The sequence below is a fragment of the Protomyctophum parallelum genome, assembly GCF_964188405.1.
Source record: "Protomyctophum parallelum genome assembly, chromosome: 4".
NCBI lineage: Eukaryota > Metazoa > Chordata > Actinopteri > Myctophiformes > Myctophidae > Protomyctophum > Protomyctophum parallelum.
Window position 1 is genome coordinate 46,003,131 of NC_139700.1, and position 27,500 is coordinate 46,030,630.

Below are 27,500 nucleotides of genomic sequence, written 5' to 3' on the forward strand. Positions count from 1 at the left end.
ACTGGGGTCCATTTGGTTCCATTTGTACACTCTCAGAGTTACAGACCCACATACGGGTCCATTTGGTTCCTATAACCATCATTTAGCTGCAGGGGACCCCTGGGGGTCGTCCCCGCCGGAACCCACTTTGGGAACCACTGGCCTAGCAGGTGTTGTTATGTTTCCTCCACCCACCATCCACCCCCCCGCCCCCCATAAATCGACAGACAGACAGACAGACAGACAGACAGACAGACAGACAGACAGACAGACAGACAGACAGACAGACAGACAGACAGACAGACAGACAGACAGGACAGGACAGACAGACCTTTTGATGTTGCCGAACTTCTGCGCGTTGCCCATGATCTTGCCGAAGTCGATGTGGAACATGTGCCCGCTGTGCTTGAGCATGATGTTGTCGTTGTGTCGGTCACAGATGCCCAGGACGAACGTGGCCACGCACCAACCCGCGCACGAGTGCACGAAGTTCATCACCGCCTGAAGAGGGCGATAATTAACACAGCGCAGAGCTTATTAGAAACAGCCCAGTATAGGACAATAGAGGGTATGCGCATGCATAACCCATTCTGACCTGAGATCAGATTCATACGAGGTTTCCACTGGACACACACACTGGGTCTGATTAACCCATTCTGACCTGAGATCAGATTCTATAAAAATGTCAGTCGTTCTTCGATTTTTCAAAAATAGCAGACCTACAAGCTCGTATGAGCTTGTAGATCTGCTATTTTTCAATAGCTAAAGCATGACATGATGCCGACACCAAAATGGGTTCCCGTTCAGAATGGGTTAAAGTGAATGGCAAATCGAGTGGCAAAATGAGTGACAAATTCAGTTTAACGTCGTTTAACATCGTTTAATGCAAACAGATAGGACTTCTATGTTTAGATGTGTGGGTTGTCAAGGCCAGAAAGTAGTTTTTTGCCACTTAGTAAGTGTTCCCGCATAACTTCCTGGTATGATGATGATGTCACGCGCATACCCTCTATACTACTGACGTTATTACAGCCTATAGAGCGTTGCAGTCCAGCCCCCTGTCATGACCACGCCAGGCCGCGGGAAATAATTCCCCGTGCATTTTCCCCATAGACATTTCTGTAAAAAAAGAACCACCGCTCATCTGCTGAAAAAACTTAAGTGAGGTGCTGGAGTCAACAAAGGGAAAAGGAGAAAAATAAAGAGAAGCTCTGCACACTCAGAAATCGGCGCACAATCAAAGTATTTATTTAGCAAGCTTTCGGTCTACTTACCTTCTTCAGGCATAATCAAAAAGTGACATAGGACAGAATATATGTTCATCACTTGATTGGATGAATGATCACACCTGTGTGTTTCAATTAGAATGATAGCTCATGGGAGTTGTCGTTCTCAGTGAACTACAAGGCACCCAAAGACACTAAGGTGACATTCACACCAGAAAGCTTTGCTGCGGTTAAAACGAATCCCGCTGCGCATTGTCAGAAAGTGCACTTCGTTTGGCAGGTGTGAAGGCTCGTTCGAATCCTAATGCGTATCAAAGAACCGCATTCTACTCCGAGCAAAAACGGGGGTTTCGCTTCGCTTCCAATCGCACTTGATTACGATTCGGTGCAGGTGTGAACGCAATCCGCAGCAAATAAAGGAAATTAAGCAAACAATGTGGCGGGTGAGGAGCTGAACACAGTTGGAGACGGAGAAGGCATATTTTACGCAGTGCAAAGATGCCCCGTTACCGTGGATAGATAGACGTGGTCGAATGAGGAGACTGAAGCCCTGATCGAAATGAGGACGAATACATTAATCAATTGCATAAAAACACTGCAGTGTATTATAGCCTACAGAATATTCTGTCTGTCTGTCTGTCTGTGCCGTAAACATGGAGTGCTGTCACTGTGTGGGGACTGGGGAGTAGGGAGCACCAGTAGGGACTTAGGGATAACGGTCCCCCCTGCTGCGTTTCCAATTGCAGCGGATGACAGTGTGAAGGCAAACCGCAGCAAATTAAATATGCAAGAATCCCAACTTCTCCGCCCATTCGCATCGAGTCTACCGAAGTATTAGGTGAGAATGTGACCTAAGTGTCCATTAGACATTTCAAAAATAATTTATTTAAAGATATGTAAGCCTCGAAACAAAGCCAACTCGGATCGTGACAACTCATGACAACAAACACAATATTTTGGGTCGGACAAAATAATTACAAAGAAGAAAATACAGCAAAAAAGGGTTGTACCTTTTTTCTTCTTTGTAATTATTTGTCCAAGGCGCTCCACACTGTGGAGTTGTTGTAAAAAGCCTATTTCTTGGCTTTTAGTTTAGCAAAGAAAGAAAGAAAGAAAAAACCCCACTGCGTTCAGGCTCATGCAGGCCTTCATCCGGGTCCATGGTTGAAAATGAATGTGCGAAGTGCTCCTTTAAATGAACTCAGGGTTTTTTTTCAGTTGTGTTGCGTGTGTGACCTCTGTGTGACCTCTGACCTCTTCGTAGTCCTCCTCCGTCTTGTTCTTCATGTGGAACCACTTCTCCAGAGTGTCCTCGCGCAGCACACCCCCCGGGCCCCACTCCTGCTGGATCTTACCCAGCGTCACCGCCTTGGGTACCACCTCTATCAGACCTGTGCGCGCGCACACACACACACACACACACACACACACACACACACACACACACACACACACACACACACACACACACACACACACACACACACACACACACACACACACACACACACACACACACACACACACACACACACACACACACACACACACACACACACACACACACACACACACACACACACACGCACGCGATCCAGGAGACCCGAGTTGGTGATGGTTATAGACCTCATTCTCGCAGGTGGACATTAAACCCCCTTATGGCCACCCTAATTAACAGTGGATTGTGCCTTCTACCTGCACTACTCATATTTTTAATTCATCATTTTAATGCCAATAGAAGAAAATCTGTGATATACACACTACTATATCTCATTTTCACAGAGAAATCCTATAGTATTAGACACCCAGTCCTGATGGTGGCGGTAACTTCACCATTATGCCGATTTTGACCGAATAGAGCAAATCTGGCGATGTCATTTCCGGTTAAACGGAACATCAACATCCACTATCTTTCTGCACTGTGTTACAGAGTCATCTGTCCGCAATGCTATGTGATCATCGTTTATTTTTATATCGAAGTCAAATTAAGCTCGCGACTGTGCGTGCGAGACCGTGCACACGAGGATTACAGCCGGTTTTAGGTAGAGGACATCGGCCGTTAGCCAAACATGCTATAAGTTGCTACATTATTTAAAACAAAGCCCCTGATTATAGGGAACAAAACAATTACGTCAATACCGCCAACGGTAGTGAGGGATTACTTAATTCACTACGTCTATAGAGCGTCGCAGTCCTGCCCCCTCGAGAGACCCGGAAAATAAATCCCCGTTCATTTTCCTCATAGACTTTTCAGAAAGTATTTATTTAAAATTTCCTGTGTCTGGCGTTGTCATGAAAGGGGGCGGGACTGCGACGCTCTATACCTTCAAGGGCAATAAGAGGGACACACTGACCCTGGTCTGTGCCGGTGGACAGACATCTGTAGGTGACCATGCGCATGTCCAGCCCCTCCTGGAGCCACACCCTGTCCATCACCCGGACGATCTGCAAGACCAACATGTCCTGACGCAGGTTGTCCCCCGTCTGTAACACGCACGCACACAAACACACACACACACACACACACACACACACACACACACACACACACACACACACACACACACACACACACACACACACACACACACACACACACACACACACACACACACACACACACACACACACGCACACACATTAACACACAAAACAAAATAATTACTTTTTGAAATGTCTATGGGAAAAATGCATTTGGATTAATTTCCTGGGCCTGGCGTCGTCATGAAAGGGGGCGGCACTGCGACGCTCTATAGACGAATCCAGGAACGGGTCTCATGGTCGCAGCCTACGTATTTCCTGTAAGCGGACTCGACGTAGCTGCGGGGTTTAAACCCTCACCAGGCGCATCTCTTCCACTACAGTGAACGGCAGAGTAACTGATGTTAGTTGGCCTCAAACGTTACTCTTTTACCTGCATTACTAACATTACAAAGATGCCCAGAACATCGTGATGAACCTGTGTAGTTTATGGCTGCTCCAACAGTAGTGGCAACATTAACGGAATGTCAAAATATCCACCGCGGTGGATGAGACCAGAGCCATTGAGTAATGGTTGAGACGAAGCAGTGAAAGGTCCTGGAAGATACACAACGTCAGTCTTACCCAATACCCAATCTTTCTGTTTTATGAACACAAGGCTGCTGTACTTTATACCTCATACTTTAAATGCTTAGTACGAGGTATAAAATACAGCAGCAATTGTTTTCATAAAACACTGAAAGATTGGGTATTGGGTAAGACTGACGTTATGTATCTTTCAGGACCTTTCACTGCTTCGTCTCAACCATTACTCAATGGCTCTGGTATCAGCCACCGCGGTGGATATTTTGACATTTCGTTTTTATTTTTTTTAATGTTGCCACTACTGTTGGAGCAGCCATAAACTACACAGGTTCATCCCAATGTTCTGGGCATCTTTGTAATGTTAGTGTTTAGTAAAAAGCAGGTAAAAGAGTAACGTTTGAGGCAGACTAACATCAGTTACTCTGCCATTCACTATAGTAGAAGAGGTGCGCCTGGTGAGGGTTTAAACCCCGCAGCTACGTCGAGTCCGCCTACAGGAAATACGTAGGCTGCGACCATGAGACCCGCTCCTGGATTCGTCTATATATACGGGACATTCCAGATTGTTCAGTGCCTTGTAGGTGGTGAGTGGTCATTGAAACCTGACCTTGCAGATGACACTGACGTTCTTGGCCAGGGGGTCGCTGCAGACGAAGGTGACCCCCAGCGGAGCGGCGTTTGAGTTGTAGACCGTGCAGGCCTGCATGGGGGGGGGAGACAGAGAGCATGGCAAAGAGTGCATGGCCGGCATCCCCAAGTTCCACACGATATGAACACACTTGCAACAAAGATAGCCCATGTCTGACACTACTAAAAACCAGTCGAATCCGGTGTTAACAGCCCAAAATATACACGCGGTATACCTTCTGGGCTATAGTCCAGTACACTGGGATGTAGAACAGGGGTGTAAAGTATAGCAAACGGTCTGTGCGCAGATGACTAGACTGCACCGCCTTTACATCCCATGTGTCAACGCTATAAACATCCATCAAGCTACCTGACTCGCTGAAGGAAGCTATTCTTTGCTCGACATTCACTATTAAATAATAAATACCCATTCTGCACGAGAACCCCTTTTGGTGTTTTAAGCATTTTATAATACTTTGGCTATTGAAAAATAGCAGATCTACAAGCTCATACGAGCTACGAGCTACGAGCTTGTAGAATATATATTCTTTCAGAGCGAACGTTGTTAACTTAACTCTTTGCTTCTGGGCGGGTCCCTGAAACAACGTACTTTCAGACGGCGGCCAATTACATATCTTTTTGGGGGTCCTTGACATGAGATAGTTCGAGAACCACTGATACAGAAACAGGGTTTTTCAGAAAAAACTGTCAGGATTTAGAAGACATTTTTGTAGAATCATCCTCGGGTCTAAATGGGTTAAGAATTTCTCCCTCACTGAGCCTGTAATGTTTTTGTTAACCAGAAGTTAACGGAATGGCATCTATTCTAGACTGACATCTGATCATGGTTCCAACCCATACCCATGTACTTCCCTGGAACATCTCGTCTTTTGAGACGGATCACGTCATCACGTGAGCTCGAATCTACAGCTCTTCTGAAATTAAACTTGGGCAAATAACATGTTGATTTGTATGAAGCGTTTGGTCGTCTGTGATTTTAGACAGAGTGATTTGAACGTTGTTCTTACGTCCAGGGCCTTCACGTGCACGGCCGGGTTCACGGGCAGGCGGCACGTCGTCCCGTCTTTGAAGAAAGACTCCAGCTTACATTTTTCTTCCTTCAAAACCTCCTGCGTACACAGAAACACATGTGTTGTCATGTCATTTATATTATTTATGACACATAACAACGGTGCTATGAAAGAACGATGCTGCTCGCTTTAATTAACATAACTTTATCGACAATCTTTTTTATCAGATTTCTTCTTTATTTGATCTCTTTATGGTTATTAATTATCTCTGCCATTTGTTTTGTAAAGAACTATAACTTCTTTTGACAAAGCGCTATACACATCCAAGTTGTTAATCATCATTAACGTGGTCTTGAATGACTGCAGATATTACTTTGGATGAATGATAATATAAGTGACTTTATAAGTGATTGACGAGGTCAAGGTGAGAGGATGATGAAGGTTCAGGTCTTGCGTCGGGTTTAGGTTTGGGGAAGGGGTTTAGGGGTGAGGGTTAGGGGTTTAGGGATGGGTAAAGGTTATAGGGCTCCATTTTCGTCACCGCTAAACCCCTCATCCCCAAACTTCTTTGCCCTTTTCTTTTTTTTACTATTTTGAAAAACATTTTTTAATAGTTCAACTAGCCAATCTACATTGACACGTTGTGCAGCTTGTAGACTGGCCATTTTAACTATTCAAAAATGTTTTGCAAAATAGTAAAAGTTTAGGGATAAGGGGTTTAGCGGTGACGAAAAGGGGGTATAGCGGTGACGAAAATTCGGGGTGGGTTTAGCCCATTCTGAACGGGAACCCATTTTGGTGTCCGCATCATGTTATGCTTTAGCTATTGAAAAATAGCAGATCTACAAGCTCATATCGCGCCACCGAGTGGCGCGCTACGAGCTTGTAGGTCTGCTATTTTTGAAAAATCAAAGAACGACTGACATTTTTAGAATCTGATCTCAGGTCAGAATGGGTTAATCAGACCAGTGTGTGTCCAGTGGGAAACCTCGTATGAATCTGATCTCAGGTCAGAATGGGTTAGGGGTCGGGGTATATACCTTGCGTCGGGTCTTGTCGGCGGTCCGGACCTTCAGGGCGGTCTGCGTGAGCAGGGCCACCAGGCGGGCCTCGTTCTCCAGCTCCTGCCTGAGCGCTCCTCCAGCGCTGTGCCTGAGAGCGGCCTGAACCTTACTGTACCAGCCCTGGTACCGGCCGTCTCCCTGAGTGTCATGTAGCAACCTGCACGCACGCACGCATACGCACACACACACACACACACACACACACACACACACACACAGACACACACACACGCACACCCACACGCACACCCACACACCCACACACACACACACAAAGTGTTGATTTCGTCGACTGAGACATCTACTACCTTTTTTCACTGAGGAAAACTAAATAGAAACAACATGAAAACTAAGCTATGGTGACTACACTAAGACTAAATATATTGACAATTTCGTCAATGAATAAAAACTAGACTAAAATGTTAGGAAGACACTAGTGGACAAGAGATCCAGTATACAGTATAAGTCATTGTACACTTGGTGTAGTGTAAAAACAGTCATTACGATGGCATCAAGGCCCGCCAAAATACATTTTACTATTTTAGTCGACTAAATCAACAGTCGAGTAAAATCTTATGATATTTAGTCGACTAAAATTAGACTAAAACTAAAACATTTCAGGTGACTAAAATGTGACTGAAACTAAATTAAAACTATTGAAGAGACTATGACTAAAACTAAAATTTGCTGCCAAAAACAACACTGACACACACACACACACAGTACAAAACATATACATAAATAAAATAATAAATACATGTGTACGTATGTGGATATATTTTGTTGACTTGTCTCCCCAGATCTGCAAGCTCGAAGTGACGTGTTTGGAGCTTGTAGATCTGCTACCTTTTCTTTCTTTCTTTTATCCTTTTTTTTAACAGTTCTGGACATAATGAGGTTCGCACCCGACAGAGACGATATGCCAAATATATACAGCGACAGACAACCGTCCGCAAAACACATATTCCTTTTGACAACATGAAAAATGGTGATTTGAATCAGCTGCGCTCCTCACCAGTACAGCTGCTGGCCGATCCTCAAGTTCTTCATTGACCTGGTCAACAGCAGGCTGACCAGAGCACCGTCCAGCTGCCACTCGTTCTTCAATGCCTGCAGGACAAGGACAGGACACGCTACTTTACCATTTAGACAAAAAAATACTTAATCCTATAAATGTCACGTCCTGTCCCAGAAAGTCCCATGCCTGGTCCGCCACCCTTGTGTTCTCTCCTACCTACCCTGTGTGTTCCCCTCCCCCACCCTACCTGTGAGACAGTTTCCTCCTGGGAACACAGCTGTGGGCTATTGTGCCTATTAGTGACTATGGGATTTAAGCAAGGGGCCAGCTAGGCACAATGTTGAAGCGCTGGGCCCTAGTGGTAAGAGGAAGGACTGCAGGCGGACCCGTGGATTCTTGACGAGGAAACCCCGTGCAACCGAGCGCTCAATTTTAAAGCCCAGCTGCACTTCCGCATTTGGGCACCAAAGTTTGGTGCCCAAATGCTGAATCAGCGAAAAAATGCGGAAATAGACGGTACTTCCGGCAGCCTTCCGGGTGCTTCAAAACGCCACTGAGCAACTTCCACTGACATGAATAGCGGAGGGGGCGGAGCTTCGCGCCAGTTTAGTCTCTATCCTTTTAATACTCTATGGATACTCTGCCCTGTGTGGCGTATCCTGTGTTCTTTTGCTCCTAAGTTAACACATTCTGAACGGGCACCCATTTTGGTGTCAGCATCATGTTATGCTTTAGCTATTGAAAAATAGCAGATCTACAAGCTCATATCGCGCCACCGAGTGGCGCGATACGAGCTTGTAGGTCTGCTATTTTTGAAAAATCGAAGAGCGACTGACATTTCTAGAATCTGATCTCAGGTCAGAATGGGTTAATCAGACCAGTGTGTGTCCAGTGGAAACCTCGTATGAATCTGATCTCAGGTCAGAATGGGTTAAGTAAAGTGTTTTATACCAGTCATTCTTGTGTTCGATCACCTGCTTGGTTCCACATACATATTCCGGGTCGGCAGCCTGACAATAAACCTTTCATGAAAAACCTATGTTTCTATGTCAGTCAGTGGTGCTCAAACTATTTCACGGCAAGGGCCGCAAGAATTATCTGTATTTGGCCGCCGGACCCCCTTCTGAGAACATGATGTTCCAGGGACCCCCCCCCCCCAGTATGTCCAGGGACCCCCCCCCCCCCCCCCCCCCAGTATGTACTACCAATGTATAATTCGTTGCTGTCGGGAGGAAACCTCATAACTCCATTTTTGAGGTTTTTGAATTTTTGTCATAAATCAGTGCAATTGAACACCCTTTACGTCTGTGTGTTTTGAAAATATTTAACCAATGGAAAGTAGTAAAAAGTTCTTTGGACAAAACCTCTTAACTCCATTGGACCCTCAAAGTGTCTGCTAAAGCGACTAACTCCACCACCTCTCCCCCTCTCGTGGAAGTAATTGACAATATATAAAGTTACAACACCAACTTTGATGAGGCTGTATTGCTTTGTTTTATAATTATAAGGTTTTCTTAATTTCCTGAAAAATGTATATTTATCATTTCCTGAAAAATGAACATTTTGGAGTTATGAGGTTTCCTCCCAACAGCAGATATATATTACATCTCTTATGACGTAATTATCAGACAAAACAAACATGGACCAAACAAACATTACACTCTGTGTATGTCAATGGCGGGTTTTTTTTATGTTTGTTTAAGGAAAAACAAACATTAAACCTGTATATAGGAGGGGCTAGCGCCTCTCAAAAATATGAGTATACCTATTCCACCACTGACTGTTGACGACCCTACCTGGACCAGCTGCGGTAGGAACTCTTCCAGGTCTCCATCACTGATCTGCTCAAAGAATTGAACGGCAGCGCCCCTCACTGTCTGGTCATGGAAACTGCGAGACGGAAACAACGTTGACGTCAACGCAAAATGCAATATCCCTTTCTGTGTGGAGTTATTTGCGTGTTCTCCCCGTGTCCCCTAGGGTAGGTACTGTATACCCCAAAACATGCAGTAATCCTGGTCTCTATACTGCCTCCCCCTGTTCAGCCTGATTGAGGGGAAAGGGACTGGTTGGAATAACCTTCCTTCCACGTGCTATACGTCCTACCGGGGAAACTACCCCCTGTCAGGTGATGAGAAGCTGCCTGCTCACTCCTCATGCATTGAAGGAAGCATGAGCTCAGTTCAGGGCTCTCCCCAGGTTGGCAGAGGGAGGGTATAGCGGCCAGGATTACAGTTTATAAGCAATAATTGGGACACTGGGTGAAAAATGGTTTACAAAATCGCAGGTTAAAAATGTAAAGAAAGAAAGGGGAAAAAAAATCTTCGGTAGGAGACTTGTGGTTGTTAATGTAAAGAAATATATAAAAAAAGAAACGTCCTATTACACAAAGATTTGTAACGCTGAGGACATGCATAGAGTTATAAAGGATACAGTGAGGACCGGGAGCAACAGCCCCGCCCACCCCGCTATTAATTTCAATGGAAGTTGCTCAGTGGCGTTTTGAAGCATCCGGAAGACTGCCGGAAGTACCATTAACTCTATAATTGCAGCTAGCTGTTAGCATAAACCCCAGTTCCACCATACGCGTTCACTTTAAAAGACGGAGTTTGTCTGTCAGAAAGCCGTGAGGGTTGATTTCACCCAACACCGTCATGCACCAACATTGTTCTTGTTCTGTGAGGTGAAAGCTGCTCTCTACCTGTCAGTGAGCAGGAACAGCGCCTCCTCTGGCTGCAGGAGAGGCCAGTGTTCGAGGATGGTGTAGATCTCCGTCAGGTCCTCAGGCGTCCAGCGGGGGGCGCCACCCAGCACCAGGTGCAGGAAGGTGTTCCCTCCGTCTGTGCTGTGGCGCTTCTCCCACAGGAAGGCCTTCTCATTCTCTGATAGGCTGAAAGGCAAGGTTCGTTGTCAGTCTCTGATAGGCTGAAAGACCTGATTCAATCACTGTTTAGGGCCTTGCAAACGGGGAGCGATAAAACACCTATAGCCTATAGCTCATTTTCAATGAGACCGGCCCTTTTGACTCACTTTTCAGGCATAGTCCGAGTTTGAGTCACAAACAGCTATAGCTAAAATCTAAATCAAACCCACGTTAATTTGTTGCTTCAGTAGTTTTGAGTTTGACCACTGTTTTTCAGAATGATATAAATGCACTTTAGTGTATCTGCAGTTTAACACATTTTGGGCGGGAAGTGGGAACCCCTTTTGCTGTTTCAAGCATTATGTTAATTTTTTTTTTTCAGAAAAAAAAGTTGGATTTCGAAGCCTTGTTTTTTATCGACCTCAGTCCAAAATGGTTATATCTTTACCCATATGCCGTTCAACACACCTTTACATTTTAGGACATGCGCACGCATAACAACGTTTTGTCGTCTCTAAAACATCCCTTTGAAGTCCACGACATGACGGCAGTGCTTCTTTTTTTTTCTTCTTTTCTACCCCATCTCACAGACGGCGTACTGAGCGTAGTCATGGTTTCCCCTCCCATAGCCCGAGGAGACGGTCCATCCAATAACAGGACAGAAAGGCAGTCAACACTTCCGGCGAGAGGACGAATAGCTGAAGCGCAAGCCTAACACACTCACTGTTTGATGCTCCAATCGGCTTGGAGAGCTCATTCGCCCTTCCGGCCTCGGCTTCTCCAAAATATACATTACCATTTGGGACAAAACTATTTCCGGCTTGGACTGGAGGACTAAGTGTGGAGTGAGTGAGTGAGAAGAGATGTAGGGTATTGTAATGTGACTAGTGACTCACATACAGAAGCAGTGACTCACAAATAGAGGCAGTGACTCTGACTCACAGACAGAAGCAGTGACTCACAAATAGAGGCAGTGACTCTGACTCACAGACAGAAGCAGTGACCACAAATAGAGGCAGTGACTCTGACTCACAGACAGAAGCAGTGACTCACAAATAGAGGCAGTGACTCTGACTCACAGACAGAAGCAGTGACTCACAAATAGAGGCAGTGACTCTGACTCACATACAGAAGCAGTGACTCCAAGACAGAAGCAGTGACTCACAGAGTCATACAGTGTGACTCACAAGCAGAGGCAGTGCTTCTTGGAGACCGCGGAGAGCTTCTTGCGGAGCTCTTCACAAGCCGGACTGAAGGCTGTGGAGTCTGGGACAGCCACGGGGCGCTGGTACCTCCACTCAGTCTGATCTGGAAACTCCAGCTGGAGATGAAATGGCATATAGCATGAGACGAGATTAGATCTGTGGTGATACAGGCACACAGACGTACAGAGAATTAGGGCTCCTGCGTCTTGCGCCACCCTTTACCCCTTATCCCTAAACTTATTTGCCATTTTTTACTATTTTAAAACGTTTAAAAATAGTTCAACTAGCCAATCTACATCGACACGTTGTTAGCTTGTAGATCGGCTATTCGTACTATTTTAAAATGTTTTAGAAATAGTGAAAAATGGCAAATAAGTTTAGGGATAAGGGGTGGCGCAAGATCTAGGGCTTAGTCTCTAAAGACAGTAATATATTAGCCCAAAACTGTAACAGTATATTATATCGTCGTCAGGTAGAAACCTCCTACTTAACTTTTTGTACTTTTTTGTACTATATACAGGTTTAATGTTTGTTTTAAAAACGCCATTGACAATGAAGGGAACATTTACGTCATATTGTCCCTCATTATGTCATATTGTCTCTTTATTGTTAATGGCATTTTTTGTTTGTGTCTGCACCGTTTGTTTTACATCACCATTACATCACCTAATCAACATGAGTTAGACTTTAATATATTAGCGCCCCTCACTTTTTTTTTTTAATATATTTTTTATCCCACGATTTTGTAACCCATTTTTCACCCCTGTGTCAATCATCTAATGTGATCCTGGGCTCTACACACCCTCCGCCAACCTGGGGAGAGCAACGGACTTAACTCATGCTTCCTTCATGCTTGAGTGTCCAAGTTGCTCCTTTACACCTGACAGGGGGGAGTTTCCCTGGTTGGACGTAGCGTGTGGAAGGAACACGTTATTCCAACCAGTTCCTTTCCCCTACATCAGGCGCCCCGGCTGGCCAGGGGGACCCTCACTTCACAAGGGTGTGATTTTTCATAAAATAAGTGCCCTATTATGATCATACTACAGTGTCACACAAAAGCTTCAAAAGTAGCAGATCCATAAAGTTCTGCTACTTTTCTGCAATTTTCTCTGAAAGTAATAGTTTTGGACATTATATGATGTTGTCACCCGACAGAGACAATATTATTATACTATTACTTTCCACAGTAACTAGTAAGGTAAATGTATCATAATAGCCACACAACTGTAATAATAGGAGTTATTAATCCAAGTAACTATATAAAGTGATTTGTTTTTGACCGCGATAGATTAAGCCAGTACAATTAGATCTACATACTGTAGATTTTACATACTGTATAGAGCTACATGCTACTGACACATTGCGGTGTGTGACACTAGCTTGTAGATATGTAACGTGACAGGCCAACAACACACACACACCAAGGCCCGCCCCCAGCTCGATCATGATTGGCAGAAGGCCCCTCTCTATCCTGATTGGATGAAGGCTGGGCCACCTAGCCAAAAACGAAACCTACATTTTTTTTTTTACCCCCAGGGGTTAACTGGGGACAGGGAGGAACTCCATATATTTATATTATGGTCAGCACACTCTATAGTAGGGAGGATTATCACAACAAAACAAAAAATATATACCTTTAATTTATGCCATAGAATAAATGTTTTTACTACGTTGTCTATTTCTCGCTTCTAACGTTTTCAAAACATTCTCGAGAGCAATGTTTAGCTGTAAACGTGTTTGTTTATGTGCTGCCATGTTAGGAAGGGCAAAAATCAAGAGGCTTTGATTAGACAGCAGTCTGCTATTGAGCCAGTTATAACACACCGCTGAATTCAGTGACTGACCATATGTATATGTATATGTATAGTCTCATAATATAGATATTCCACTGTTACTTCCACTGTTCCACTGTTACTTTCTTAGCTTACGCATGTTTTATGATAAATGCTTTTTTGTGATGTATTCCCATGCTTTTGTTCTTGCTTAATGTAAGTCGCTCTGGATTAAGAGCGTCTGCTAAATGCCTAAATTGAAAATTGTAATCAAAATCAAGCATTTAACCAAGCCGTGTAATATTAATTTTTAATGGAGCATTAATAGATGACTAGTAGCTTATTCCTATTCCAGAGTAATTTGCCCAACATTTGGCTCACACAGATTTTTTTATGATTCTGCCAGCAGCACTATAGAATGCACAGTATGCATTATATAGATATCCCACTGTTCTTAGCGTACGTATGATTAATGATGACTTTTTTCCTTTTATGTATTTGATGTATTACCATGCAGTCTTTTGTTCCTGCTTACTGTAAATCGCTCTGGATTAAGAGCGGAATTGGAATTTTTAACCCAATGTGGGGGCGGGAACCCCTTTTGGTGTTTTAAAGCATTATGTTATACTTTAGCTATTAAAACATAGCAGATCTACAAGCTCGTAGCGCGGCACCGAGTGCCGCGCTACGAGCTTGTAGATCTGCTATTTTTGAAAAACCGTGAAAAAATGTGACTCAAATCTTTGAATATATATTATTACAGAGTGAACATTTTAACTAAAATCTTTGCTTCTGGAAGGTCCCTGGAACAACATATTTTCAGATGGGGGTTGGCCTCCAATTACATAGAATCCTGGGGGTCCTTGACATGAAATATTGAGCACCACTGATATAGAAACATAGGTATTCCAGAAAACTGTCATGATTTAGAAGACATTCTTTTAAATTTCAATGTCAGGCCTAAATGGGTTAAGAGCGAAATTGGAATCGGAAGCGTTGGAGAAAAAAAAAGAAAAAACAGACCTGCAGAACCACTCCGGTTGGCTGCCTGTGGCTGTCCGTCAAGGCAGGGGCGGGGCATGGAGGCACGTCAGGCAACATGGACATACTGAGTAACACTGTCCCGTTCACCAGAGTTCTGATCACGCACACGCACGCACGCACGCATACACACACGCACACGCACACGCACGCACACACACACACACACACACACACACACACACACACACACACACACACACACACACACACACACACACACACACACACACACACACACACACACACACACACACACACACACACACACACGTCATTAAGGTCCACAGAATGAGAGGCCTGCTCTGCCGGAAACATCGCAAAAAAAAAGTTATGGAATTTTTTTTGTATACCACACCATAGACAACCTATAAAAGCAACATTTTCCAAATTATGCATTATGCATTATGCATTAAGTAGCATGTGACGTGGGTTCTCATGATTCTGAATCCATTCCAAGCATTAGTTTTACATGAAAAAACACTCCTTGGCCTAAATCCGGCCATATCCACTTGCCCAAATGTGCCCAAATGTGCTGACCTCATCACATTTGTGATGACGGCTAAGGCCGTTTTCAGCCCATGGAGTGTTTTTCGTGCAAAACGAATGCTTTGGGAATGGATTCAGAATCATAAAAAAACACCTAGAGTCTGACACGTCGCATGCAATGGTACTATGATAAAGTTATGACCTGTGACTGTGCCTACCGTATGGTGGTATTATAATAAAGTTATGACCTGTTTGACTGTACATAAAGTATGGCATTTTAATAAAGTTATGACCTGTGACTGTACATAAAGCATGGCATTTTAATAAAGTTATGACCTGTGACTGTGCCTACCGTATGGTGGTATTATAATAAAGTTATGACCTGTTTGACTGTACATAAAGTATGGCATTTTAATAAAGTTATGACCTGTGACTGTACATAAAGCATGGCATTTTAATAAAGTTATGACCTGTGACTGTGCCTACCGTATGGTGGTATTATAATAAAGTTATGACCTGTTTGACTGTACATAAAGCATGGCATTTTAATAAAGTTATGACCTGTGACTGTGCCTACCGTATGGTGGTATTATAATAAAGTTATGACCTGTTTGACTGTACATAAAGCATGGCATTTTAATAAAGTTATGACCTGTGACTGTACATAAAGTATGGCATTTTAATAAAGTTATGACCTGTGGCTGTACATAAAGTATGGCATTTTAATAAAGTTATGACCTGTGGCTGTACATAAAGTATGGCATTTTAATAAAGTTATGACCTGTGGCTGTACATAAAGTATGGCATTTTAATAAAGTTATGACCTGTTTGACTGTACATAAAGCATGGCATTTTAATAAAGTTATGACCTGTGGCTGTACAGGGGCAGCACGGCCCAGCGCAGCAGTTCCTGACTCTTGCCCTGTTTGGAAGCCAGCAGGCGAAACGTCAACATGGACTCATATGGAAGCTGATTGACGGGGACTGGAAACACCATCCTTAAACACACACACGCACGCACACACACACACACCCGCACACACACACACACACACACACACACACACACACACACACACACACACACACACACACACACACACACACACACACACACACACACACACACACACACACAGTAGAACATTAGTTCACCTCCGGTGACATGCCCATTTGGGGAAACAAGTCTAAACCCATCTACTTGTAGATGGGTTGATTGAGGTGGTAACATTGGTGAGGGGGGCGCCGCCCGTTCCGTCCTTACATGCGGTCGCACTGGATCTTGTTGCCCAGCGACAGGGCGCAGCTGATGTTCTCCGACACGGCTTTGTCGCTGATCTTCTTCCCGCCAAACGAGAGCACACAGGAGATGGAGAAGTGGTCAAAACTACACAAAAAGAAACACACCGGGGGAAAATGGAGAAGTATTAGTCAAAAACTAAAACTAGCCGAGCCGAACCGAATAAAAGTCGGTTCGGCTCTGTAGAGCCTACAATGTGACGTCATTTGAGGTGGGGGGGGGTACCGTCCTAAAGTCGGCTGAAAATGCTGAAAAATGTTGACGAGCCGAAATCATTTCGGCTCTACAGCGGTAAAATAGGAGTATGAATCGGCCCTTAGCTGCCAAAGTAAAACGTTTCAGTTTTATTTTCCTATTTTCTTTTCTGCTAAGCAACAGGCTGTATATGCTTAGATGATTTCTAATTCTATTAGAATACATCTTTGCGACTGTAAAGACGAAATGGAAGCGGGGAGGCCGGCTCCACTTCCGCTTTATCGCTTTACGCATGACAGCTCTTCCATTGCTCCAGACATTTGTCAAGTGCGAGAATCAACAGTCTGGTAACGCCAGACTACAAACGTAAGTCTCGCGTGGCCAGACAAGTTGCCCTCTTGCAATTTTTCCAAAAATGGTAATACCTGATGATCCATATGGGCTGCAGTTTGTACAGGGCGGCGATGTTGAACTGCAGGATCTCCTGGCTCTGTTGAGCGTCGCGGCTGGGTGGGCGGGGCGTGACCTCCTGACCCCGGAAGTCTGACTGGAAGTTGTGGAAGAAGACCTGCAGCACCCTCGTCAGTGCCTGGTGCAGCATCACCATGGCTACCGCACACACACAGAGGGCAAAGGTCATCACCATGGCTACAGCACACACACACAGAGGGCAAAGGTCATCACCGTGGCTACCGCACACACACAGAGGGCAAAGGTCATCACCGTGGCTACCGCACACACACAGAGGGCAAAGGTCATCACCGTGGCTACCGCACACACACAGAGGGCAAAGGTCATCACCGTGGCTACTGCACACACACAGAGGGCAAAGGTCATCACCGTGGCTACCACACACACAGAGGGCAAAGGTCATCACCGTGGCTACCACACACACACAGAGGGCAAAGGTCATCACCGTGGCTACCACACACACACACAGAGGGCAAAGGTCATCACCGTGGCTACCGCACACACACAGAGGGCAAAGGTCATCACCGTGGCTACCACACACACAGAGGGCAAAGGTCATCACCGTGGCTACCACACACACAGAGGGCAAAGGTCATCACCGTGGCTACCACACACACAGAGGGCAAAGGTCATCACCGTGGCTACCACACACACAGAGGGCAAAGGTCATCACCGTGGCTACCACACACACAGAGGGCAAAGGTCATCACCGTGGCTACCACACACACAGAGGGCAAAGGTCGTCACCGTGGCTACCACTATTGATAAGAAAGCTAGATGGCTCAGTTTGGCTCTGGCCAATGGAGAGCGACGTCGCTACGTGGCGGCCATCTTACCTCGGGGCAGCATAACATTGTGTCTGTGGGGCATGATGTACTTTTAAATAACCACAACTTGCTCAATTTTAAACCGATTTTCAAACGGTTTGGTTTGTTATAAACGTCAGAGACGTCCGCATACTCATATGCTTTTATACGACGTTCATATGAAAAACTAAATGAAACAGATAAGCGCCCTGAATCATAGCCCCGTTGACAACGTTTGTAATAAACCAACCGCGGCCCATACAGGACTGACCCATATAGATAAAGAAAGAGGAAGTTTTACAGAATATTAGGCTGCAATATTCATATCTTAAATCATATATATTCGACATTCGAATGATTTCGAATGTGAAGACAGAGGTGAAGACAGACAGACAGAGTGGAGAAAGTAAGGAGAACGCTCGAGACAAGACTATAGAAAATATATGGTTTCTTTAAATGCTTAAAAAATGCTTGTAGATGGGCCATATTCAAATAACTAAGTATACACCTATATATACACCACTACCAGGTGCCCTGTCAGTACCCCCCCCCCCCATAACTAAATGGAAGCTATGATGACAAAAACTAAGACTGAATATACTGACAATTTCGTCAACAAATAAAAAACTAGACTAAAATGTTAGGAAGGGACTAGTGGACAAGTCATTTTACAATTAGTTGCAGGCTGAAAATAGCCGATCTACAAGCTCACAACGTGTCGCAGGCGCGACACGTTGTGGGCTTGTAGATCGGCTATTTTCAGCAAGTGAAAAAAAACAACAGTCATTACGAAGGCATCAAAATACATTTTGTTCGACTAAACCAACTGCAGATTTAGTCGACTAAAATCTCGTGATATTTAGTCGACTAAAACCAGACTTGACACTAAACCATTCCAGGTGACTAAAATGTGACTAAATGAAAACTACTCAAGAGACTAAAACTAAAACTAAAACTAAAATTAAAATGTGCTGCCAAAAAACAGCACTGGTGTGGATGTTCGCATCGCATCGCAAATATGAATAAAAACATAATATATACTGTTTGTCTGTTCTAGCCTGCCGTAGTAGTAGTTTATGCACTGAACCAGTGTCTTCCACCTGTGTACCTAACAAACACACCAGTAGGGGTCAGCAGAGACGAGGGAAAGAATATGAGGGGAATTGTATATAAATGAATTGACGGAAAAGGTGAGGAAATCCAAAACATTCATCATACATTGATCACTGTGGGGAATTCTTTATAATAATGCAAAGATTATTAATAATAATAACATTAATAATACAGGAGATGAAATGTCAACAGACTTACCGTACTCACAGTCAGACATCTCCTCACGACTCTACAAGGAAATAACACATGCATGCGCACGAACGCACGCACGCACGCACGTACGCATGCACACACACACACACACACACACACACACACACACACACACACACACACACGCACACGCTTCAATGGAATGAGGAGGTACAGTAACATATCATCACACAACAACACCTGACCACAGGTGTTGCTCATATCACACTTATAAGCACTGCAGTAGTGTCCCATATGGGTGACACTAGGGAGGCCAGGCAAAGGCCCTGGTTGTCACAGGTTCCCTTCCAGTACCCCACTGAGCATTTATTTTGTCTAAGGCCCCTTTTCCACTAGCAAGGTGGAACCAGAACTTTCCAGAACCTGAACCTATTTTTAAGTGGTGCAACCACTTCTACATCCAGCATGCAATGTCCATGTACCTGTGTACGTGTGTACGTGTGTACCTGTGTGAGCACGAGTGGTGTGCGCATGCGTGAAATTGGAACGAGAGAAGTATGTGACATGGCTTCCACCTGCTGGACGCAAACGATACAGAGAAGAAATTGGAACGATACAGAGAAGAAATTGGAACGATACAGAGAAGAAATTGGAACGATACAGAGAAGAAATTGGAACGATACAAATTGGAACGATACAGAGAACCAATAGACGGGAGTTGCACCACTTGGTTCACACTGGTGTGATTTTTTTTAGTTCTGGGTTTGTTTCCACAGCGCACAGCGCGGTTTCAGACCAGGTTCTCAGAACCTTTTTTCGGCCCTGCTTTTGAGGTAGTACTAACACTGAGTTCTGGGAACCTATGGGCGGGGCCAGCAGCGCTGCTGCTCTCGATTGGTCGAGCTGAGGTGACAGCACCCTGAGCACTGAGGAGACCGGAGCGAGGAGAAGCGCACACAACACAACAGCGCACATTTTAAACTCCTAAGTGCGACACAGCGACAGCGGACACACAGAAAAATAACCTGGAAAAGCACACAGAAACACTATGGCCACGAGAGAGGGAGAGACAGAGCTTGTGTGTGCGTGAGGGAGAGAGAGAGCCATAAAGCTGTTGCGACGAGTTGTTTGCTTGCAGTTGTTGTTCTACACTACAGCTAACAGCTAGGCTAACTGCAGATAGGGGTGTGTGTGTGTGTGTGTGTGTGTGTGTGTGTGTGTGTGTGTGTGTGTGTGTGTGTGTATGTGTGTTTGCGTGTGTTTGCGTGCGTGTGTCGTGTTTGCGTGCTTGCGCGCGAGAGCGCCATATGATCTATTCTAAATTGCCAGAACAGAATTTTCTTTCTTTTTCAGGGCAAGGCATTAGGCATATCATTGCTAGAAATGTGCTGTACACAATACTACACATTGGAAGAATTAAATTCGGGGTCATGCCTATGTTCCCTCAGCCCTAGTATGTTCTCCCATTTCAAAACAGACCCTATGTTCCCTCAGCCCTATGTTCCCTCAATCCGATAAGTGCAAGTGTAATAAATGTAATCGTGTAATAAGTATATTAGTGTAATAGTGTAATAAGTATAATAGTGTAATAGTGTAATAAGAGTAATACAGACAGCATTTTTTGTCCAATGAAATTGCCATTAGATGGTATACTATTTCCCCCCAAAACAGCTCCTCTCGTCTTTTTTTCTCGTCTCGTCTTATTTTTCTCGTTTCGTCTCGTCTTTTTTCTCTCATCTCGTCTTTTATTTCTCATCGCATTTTTTTTCTCGTCTCGTCCTTTTTTTCTCGTCTCACCACGCATCAAGGAAGCAGGCACGACTGCAATTCATCTTAATGTATTTTATCGGGTGCACGGTCTGGGAATAACCTGTTAAACAAGAGAATACCAGCACTCACGGAACTGTCCTTAAAGGAACTTTATTGTTTCGATTTCCCAGAGTATAATTTTTCAGTTCCTTGTTCCTTGTATATATATATATATATATATATTACCTTCCTTGTCTGGTTAAATGTGGTAATGTGTAAAAAGGCTGAGTCACACTTGTTGTTCACAGCGCACACCTGACAAAATATATGAAATATTCAGACTGTACATGACCAAGACATCTCCCTTCAGGAAGGGTATGGGTATTTGTGACATGGGGTACCAGAGCTAAAGGAAACCCTATTACTAAAGTATGGCTTTCCCGATGTATTGTGCAGGAGGCCATCCAACTGGCTTATGCCAGTACAGGGTTTCAGCCTCCTGAAGGCCTTAGGACCCAGGGTGCTGCCATACCCTGCGTAGAGCAGGGTATGCTCTGCTGTGGGCCTCTGCTGGAAGCAGCAGCATCAAATATTTGTGAGAAAAACAAAATAGGTCAAAATGGGCATATTGTTTTACAGCCCAAAAAATCGTCTTCCATTGGCCTTCATTGAGTTGATTGATTGACAGCTGACATGACAAGCCTCTGTTACGGGTCTCAGGGCTGCTGAGTACCTCATTAATAAAACTGAACCTGAATAAACGGGGATAAAGACGGAGCAATGAGTGTTGCTTTTCTTTCCAGAATGTAACTGAGGGGAACCGGAAGCTGCGCTCCTTATATTGGGACCCCAGAGAACCTGGGATAGAACAAACGTTCCGTCCTCACTGCATGTTACACTTTGCTAGTGCAATTAATTCACAGTATTATTTTGTAAACCTTCATAAAACGAAATTATTATTATTAACACATTAAGTTGGGTCACACTCTCCTGGTGCTGCCACACCTTTGTTGATTTACTCAACATTGGGGCTAATATTTGTCAGCCCCAGAGCCTATAGTTCAATCACATTGGAAGTGGCTCGGGAGGCATCCTTTGGTTAGACATAAGGTTGGTGTGGGGTGCGTTAAGACGACCGGATTAAGGTTGGTGAGCGTTAAGGGTTAGGTTAGGTGTGCTGTCCCGTGGGAGGTTAGGTTAGGGTGAGGGTTTGAGATGGTTAACATCGGTAGAAGACAACTTGACTGCGTGTGCGTGCGTTTATCTTGATTGGTGAGTTATCTTGGCACAGTACCATGGGTGTGTACGCATAACAAAACCATGCTGCTTCTATGCAACGATTGGTATGTGGTAATGTGGTTGACATGCACTGTAGGAGGAGAAGATGAGTTCAGATATGTACCAGTGCCACTGTCTGCTATTTTGTTTAAAGCGGCATTACACCTCAAGCAGACTGTAATTATGAAACCTATTAATTGGCTGGTTTGGGTGTTATTTTGTTCATAAAGTGCATGCTATTCTTGTGTGATCCTCAACACAGGATTTGATATATCAAGGTTCAAGGTGTTTTATTGTCACATATCCAGACTAACATTATTAGTATTGCCTTCACCACCAATAACCATGATAGTACAGCAGCTATCTGAACCCGGGGGCATCACTATGCCAGCTTGTGCATGTGATCGACATTTGCATTAATGTTTTATTTTTGCCACGGACATGCAAAACAAGTGATCAATGATATTACCGGAACACAAATGTATAGCCTACAGTACTAATAGACTCTTGACGTGTCATATATTGTCTACTCTATTCCACTGTGCTACACATTTTAAAATAAGTCACTTATCAAAACTTATTTTTGGGGAAAAGCTACAACACATTATGGCATGTTGTGACCTTGTAGATCAGCAATTGTCCTTTCTTCTTAGCCTATAATGACATGCCCAAAATCAGGATGTCAGGGTTAAAGTAGTTACCACACAATGTTAAATGCTATATTCAAAAGGTGGGTTATCATTTATCATCATATGAGCTATAGCCTATATGAGATATATTTTTCTCTTGCAGTTTAAGCAAAATATTGTAGACAGGTAAAGGTTGGAGAACAACTGGTTTAATGCCTTTAAAACGGGTGTTTTACTGTTGTCCCACTCCCCACATGGAAAGGAAATCCATATTGGCAAATATAGCCTATATATAATGTATGCTGCATATATCCATGTTCATATAAACTACAGTATGTGCATATACAGTATATGTATTATATATAGGAAATATATGTGACAGCTTGTGGCATGTGGCTGGCTGTTCATATTATTGGTTTAAAAAAGTACAATAAAGCAAATAAATGTGAAAATAGACAATCTACAAGCTCACGTGTCTCAACAAGCTTGTAGTTTGTCTATTTTCAAATGACCGAAATGTATTCAAGTACAATACTATATATATAGCTACTTTCCACCACTGTTGAATAATAACCAGTCATTATTTAAACATCAATATCTCTGTATTCCGGGACCCCCCCGGCCGTGCCAAGGGGTGGGGGGCCTGCCGGCCGAGCTACTCAGCAGTGGGGGAATAGGGGGGGGGGGGGGGGGGGGGGGGGGGGGGGGTGGCAGACTTAACAGGTGCTTGAAAGTTCTGGGTTCTGGTTATATGGAAACAGAAGCAGAACTTGGTTCTGGAACTTCACAGGTTCCTGGTAGTTCTGGGATCTGGAAAGTTCTAGTTCTGGTTCTTGTTCCACCCCATAGTGGAAAAGAGGCCTAATAGACGTCTAATATTCGTCTAAAGGGCCGTAAAAAAAAAAACGGCTAAAAATGAACGTTTTTTTTTTAGACGTCTATTCTTAGATTAGACGTTGATTAGCGGTTGTTTAAATGTCTATATATAGACGGTCTACTGACGTTTAAACAACCGCTCTGTTACCGGTCTGTGACGCCTCCTCATTCCTGTTGTCAAGGAATGAGGAGGTAAACAGCATATCTGCGGTGGAGGACAAGGTGTGGCTGTGGCACATTATGAGGGCTGCTATGAACAGGTTGCTACGTGGAACCATTAAACACAGACACACGCACACGCACACACACACACACGAAGAGAAGCATGTCAGAACAGAACAGCTGCAATAATGCGCCCCCGCCCCTGCGGCCAAATACACACAGTATTACATACAGGGGGGGGTCCTTGACATGAAAATGTTTGAGAAACCACAGCATCACAGGATTAAAGGACCAGGTTAGCTGCGTGCGCGTGTGTGTGTGTGTGTGTGTGTGTGTGTGTGTGTGTGTGTGTGTGTGTGTGTGTGTGTGTGTGTGTGTGTGCGTGCGTTCTTACCAGTGCGCTGGGTTTGACTCGGTTCAGCGTGCCGATGGCTTCCTCCAGCCCCTGAGAGGAGACCCCACAGATCAGACTGCTGAGGGTCCGCACCTGGTCCACGAGTACGTTGACGTTCATCCCAGTCTGTAGAATAATAATATGTCATTAAACCCATTTTGGTGTTTTAAGTATCATGCTATGCTTTAGCTATTGAAAAATAGCAGATCTACAAGCTCATAGCGCGGCACCGAGTGCCGCGCTACGAGCTTGTAGGTCTGCTATTTTAGAAAAATCGTGAAAATGTAGCGCAAATCTTTGGAGCGAACTTTATTTCTAAAGTCACCTGATTTCTCATGAGCTGTTTAACCTCTCTGCGGTAGCTGTTCAGAACATCCTGTATGCTCAACCTGAGACAGACAGACAGACAGACAGACAGACAGACAGACAGACAGACAGACAGACAGACAGACAGACAGACAGACAGACAGACAGACAGACAGACAGACAGACAGACAGACAGACAGACAGACAGACAGACAGACAGACAGACAGACAGACAGACAGACAGACAGACAGACAGACAGACAGAATAATTAGAATAGGCTGACAGAGGCAAAACGGTGTGCGCTATACTCTCTGAAAAGCCACACAATCTATTCTATATCTATTCTGGACGACAGTGAGAACAACATACCGATTCTATACATTGCTTCGGCTATTAAAATACTAAAATCCCCACAACGTGACATGTTGTGAACTTTTCATTAAAAATAGCTTTCCATGAAAACGATAATGTTCTGAAACACGTGGTGTTGGGTCATGTCACCTTGAGACGTCGTGGACGCAGGCTGATCCCAGGAGCTGGTAGAGATGACAAGGAGCTGCCGCATCTTCTGCCTGGGATTAAAGCACAATGTTAACCCATTCTGGGCGAGAACCCCCTTTTGGTGTTAGCATAGTATGTCTGCTATTTTCTTTAAATCGAAGAACGACTGACACAGAAACATAGCTTTTTCAGGATGTAGAAGAATCTGATCTCAGGTCAGAATGGGTTCATGACTTTTGCTGCGTGTCACTCCCCGTCTCTCTCTCTCTCTCTCCCCATTTCCTGCCAATCTACTGCTCTATGATCAAAGGCATACAAGCACAAAAATAAATCACAGAAGTCTAATATGTACTGAAAAGAAAAGAAAAAATACACAAAAAACACGCACAGTACTCTGGGAAATACACCAGCTCAGTGTCCTTGTGCTTAGAGTGTCCATGCTGATACTGGGAGGTCGGGGGTTCGATTCCCCTGGAAGGGTCATACAAAATAGTATCTACTACTATCTAGGACTACTACTACCCAATGCCTCCCTGCTTGGCAGTATCAAGGGTTGTATTTAAGCAATATTGCTGTGCACGAGAGGGTGTGATTTACCGTGATTATTGGCACACCAGTGATGTGGACAGGAGGCTTTAGCCGAGTTCCGCAAGCAACAAGCATCACTGGAGTGAATCAATATTAGCAGTCAGACTGAAATGTATTCTGGAGAGAAAGGTTTTAAACAGAAGAAGAAGAAGAAGAAGAAGAAGAAGAAGAAGAAGACGGAGAAGACGGAGAAGGAGAAGAAGAATGTGGTCTTTGAGGGGGTTTCAGGGGGTGAGTTTCCTGCCACTACAACGCATGCACACACGCACACACGCACGGTAAAAGCATGGAATGTGTCCTTATTGCTGTCAAACAATCACGTCGTCATTGGTAAACAGGGCAAAGTTTTATAGCCCTGATAACGACAGACAGTTCAGCTTTGACCTGCAGACACTGTTAAAGGACCACTTCACCACTTTTCAACCTATCTTCATATAATAGGTCCTGGTCCTCACTAATAATCATGAAAAAATGGCATGATTTATTTCTACTCAGTCTGTGTCTCATAGGACGGCTGTGGGCAGTTTAGAAACCGTCTTCCAGTGAAAAAATACTTAGATTTTCATTATCGTGAGAACGATGGCTTCCATTTTCGCATTGCAACTTCTCAGGACTAGAAAGCCTGCAGTTTCTATTAACTTGTATTCCCCATCGATGATGTCACTGGAAGACGGTTTCTGAACTGCCCCACAGCCCTCCTATGAGACACAGACCGAGTATAAAACAATTGCACAATTTTGCACAATGATTATTAGTGAGGACCTATTATATGAAGATAGGTTGAAAAGTGGTGAAGTGGTCCTTTAACACTGTCTCTCAGTGTAGGGCCAGGGGACCACTGGGGGTCCAAATGGAGCATGTAGCCGAGTCGGCCTGTGGGAATCAGACCTGTCCTGGCCCCGCAATGTGTGTGTGGCGGTGTCCCCGTTTCTAACCGCTCCGCCACTGTGCTCACTTGAGAAGCACTCTGGCTGGGTGAAGCTTTGTTGCGTCTCGGCCCAAAAAAACCAAACGGTTTTAGCGTTCGTCCCAGTGTGGTGTCCTGTTGCGCGTCGGCACATATGGTGGCTGCATGTCAACACAGGTCGACCCCAGTGATTCAACTGGTTCAATTCAAGAGTTTTCATTTAGTTTTAGTCACATTTTAGTCACCTGGAATGTTTTAGTGTTAGTCTAGTTTTACAGGAAGGAGCTAGTGGGAGGGAGAGCGGTGCAGGCGAACGATTGACAGATCGCGTTTGAAAGTCACCAGTGACATCATCAATGACATCATCAGTGACATCATGAGTGACTTACATCTCTGTACAGCGTGTGTCGAAGTCCGTCCGCATGCAGCAGGCGAACGGGGACGTCCATGTTGAACTTGTGGTACGTCCGAACGCTCTCGTGCAAACCCAGCTGTTCATCACTGTAAAATGAGCACAAACCCAGCTGTTCATCACTGTAAAATTAACACAAACCCAGCTGTTCATCACTGTAAAATTAACACAAACCCAGCTGTTCATCACTGTAAAATTAACACAAACCCAGCTGTTCCTCACTGTAAAATGAACACAAACCCAGCTGTTCATCACTGTAAAATGAACACAAACCCAGC

At 44.3% G+C, this 27,500-nt stretch overlaps 1 protein-coding gene across 1 annotated transcript in view; it reads right to left on the reverse strand.

Moving 5' to 3' along the window:
* The window catches only part of pik3c2g (phosphatidylinositol-4-phosphate 3-kinase catalytic subunit type 2 gamma), a 40,140-nt gene that overhangs the window by 10,472 nt on the left and 2,168 nt on the right, over window positions 1–27,500 (reverse strand). Inside the window, exons 4-22 of the mRNA XM_083763199.1 lie at window positions 27,200–27,311; window positions 25,316–25,386; window positions 24,833–24,896; window positions 24,508–24,633; window positions 19,465–19,495; window positions 17,302–17,485; window positions 16,646–16,768; window positions 16,251–16,379; window positions 14,875–14,989; window positions 12,062–12,195; window positions 10,713–10,901; window positions 9,808–9,901; window positions 8,009–8,103; window positions 6,970–7,150; window positions 5,927–6,028; window positions 4,879–4,971; window positions 3,560–3,689; window positions 2,460–2,596; window positions 311–480 (exon numbers count right to left, since the gene is read on the reverse strand). Of these exons, the coding sequence (XP_083619325.1) occupies window positions 311–480; window positions 2,460–2,596; window positions 3,560–3,689; window positions 4,879–4,971; window positions 5,927–6,028; window positions 6,970–7,150; window positions 8,009–8,103; window positions 9,808–9,901; window positions 10,713–10,901; window positions 12,062–12,195; window positions 14,875–14,989; window positions 16,251–16,379; window positions 16,646–16,768; window positions 17,302–17,485; window positions 19,465–19,495; window positions 24,508–24,633; window positions 24,833–24,896; window positions 25,316–25,386; window positions 27,200–27,311 (2,280 nt within the window). The remainder of the gene's footprint in view (window positions 1–310; window positions 481–2,459; window positions 2,597–3,559; window positions 3,690–4,878; window positions 4,972–5,926; window positions 6,029–6,969; window positions 7,151–8,008; window positions 8,104–9,807; window positions 9,902–10,712; window positions 10,902–12,061; window positions 12,196–14,874; window positions 14,990–16,250; window positions 16,380–16,645; window positions 16,769–17,301; window positions 17,486–19,464; window positions 19,496–24,507; window positions 24,634–24,832; window positions 24,897–25,315; window positions 25,387–27,199; window positions 27,312–27,500) is intronic.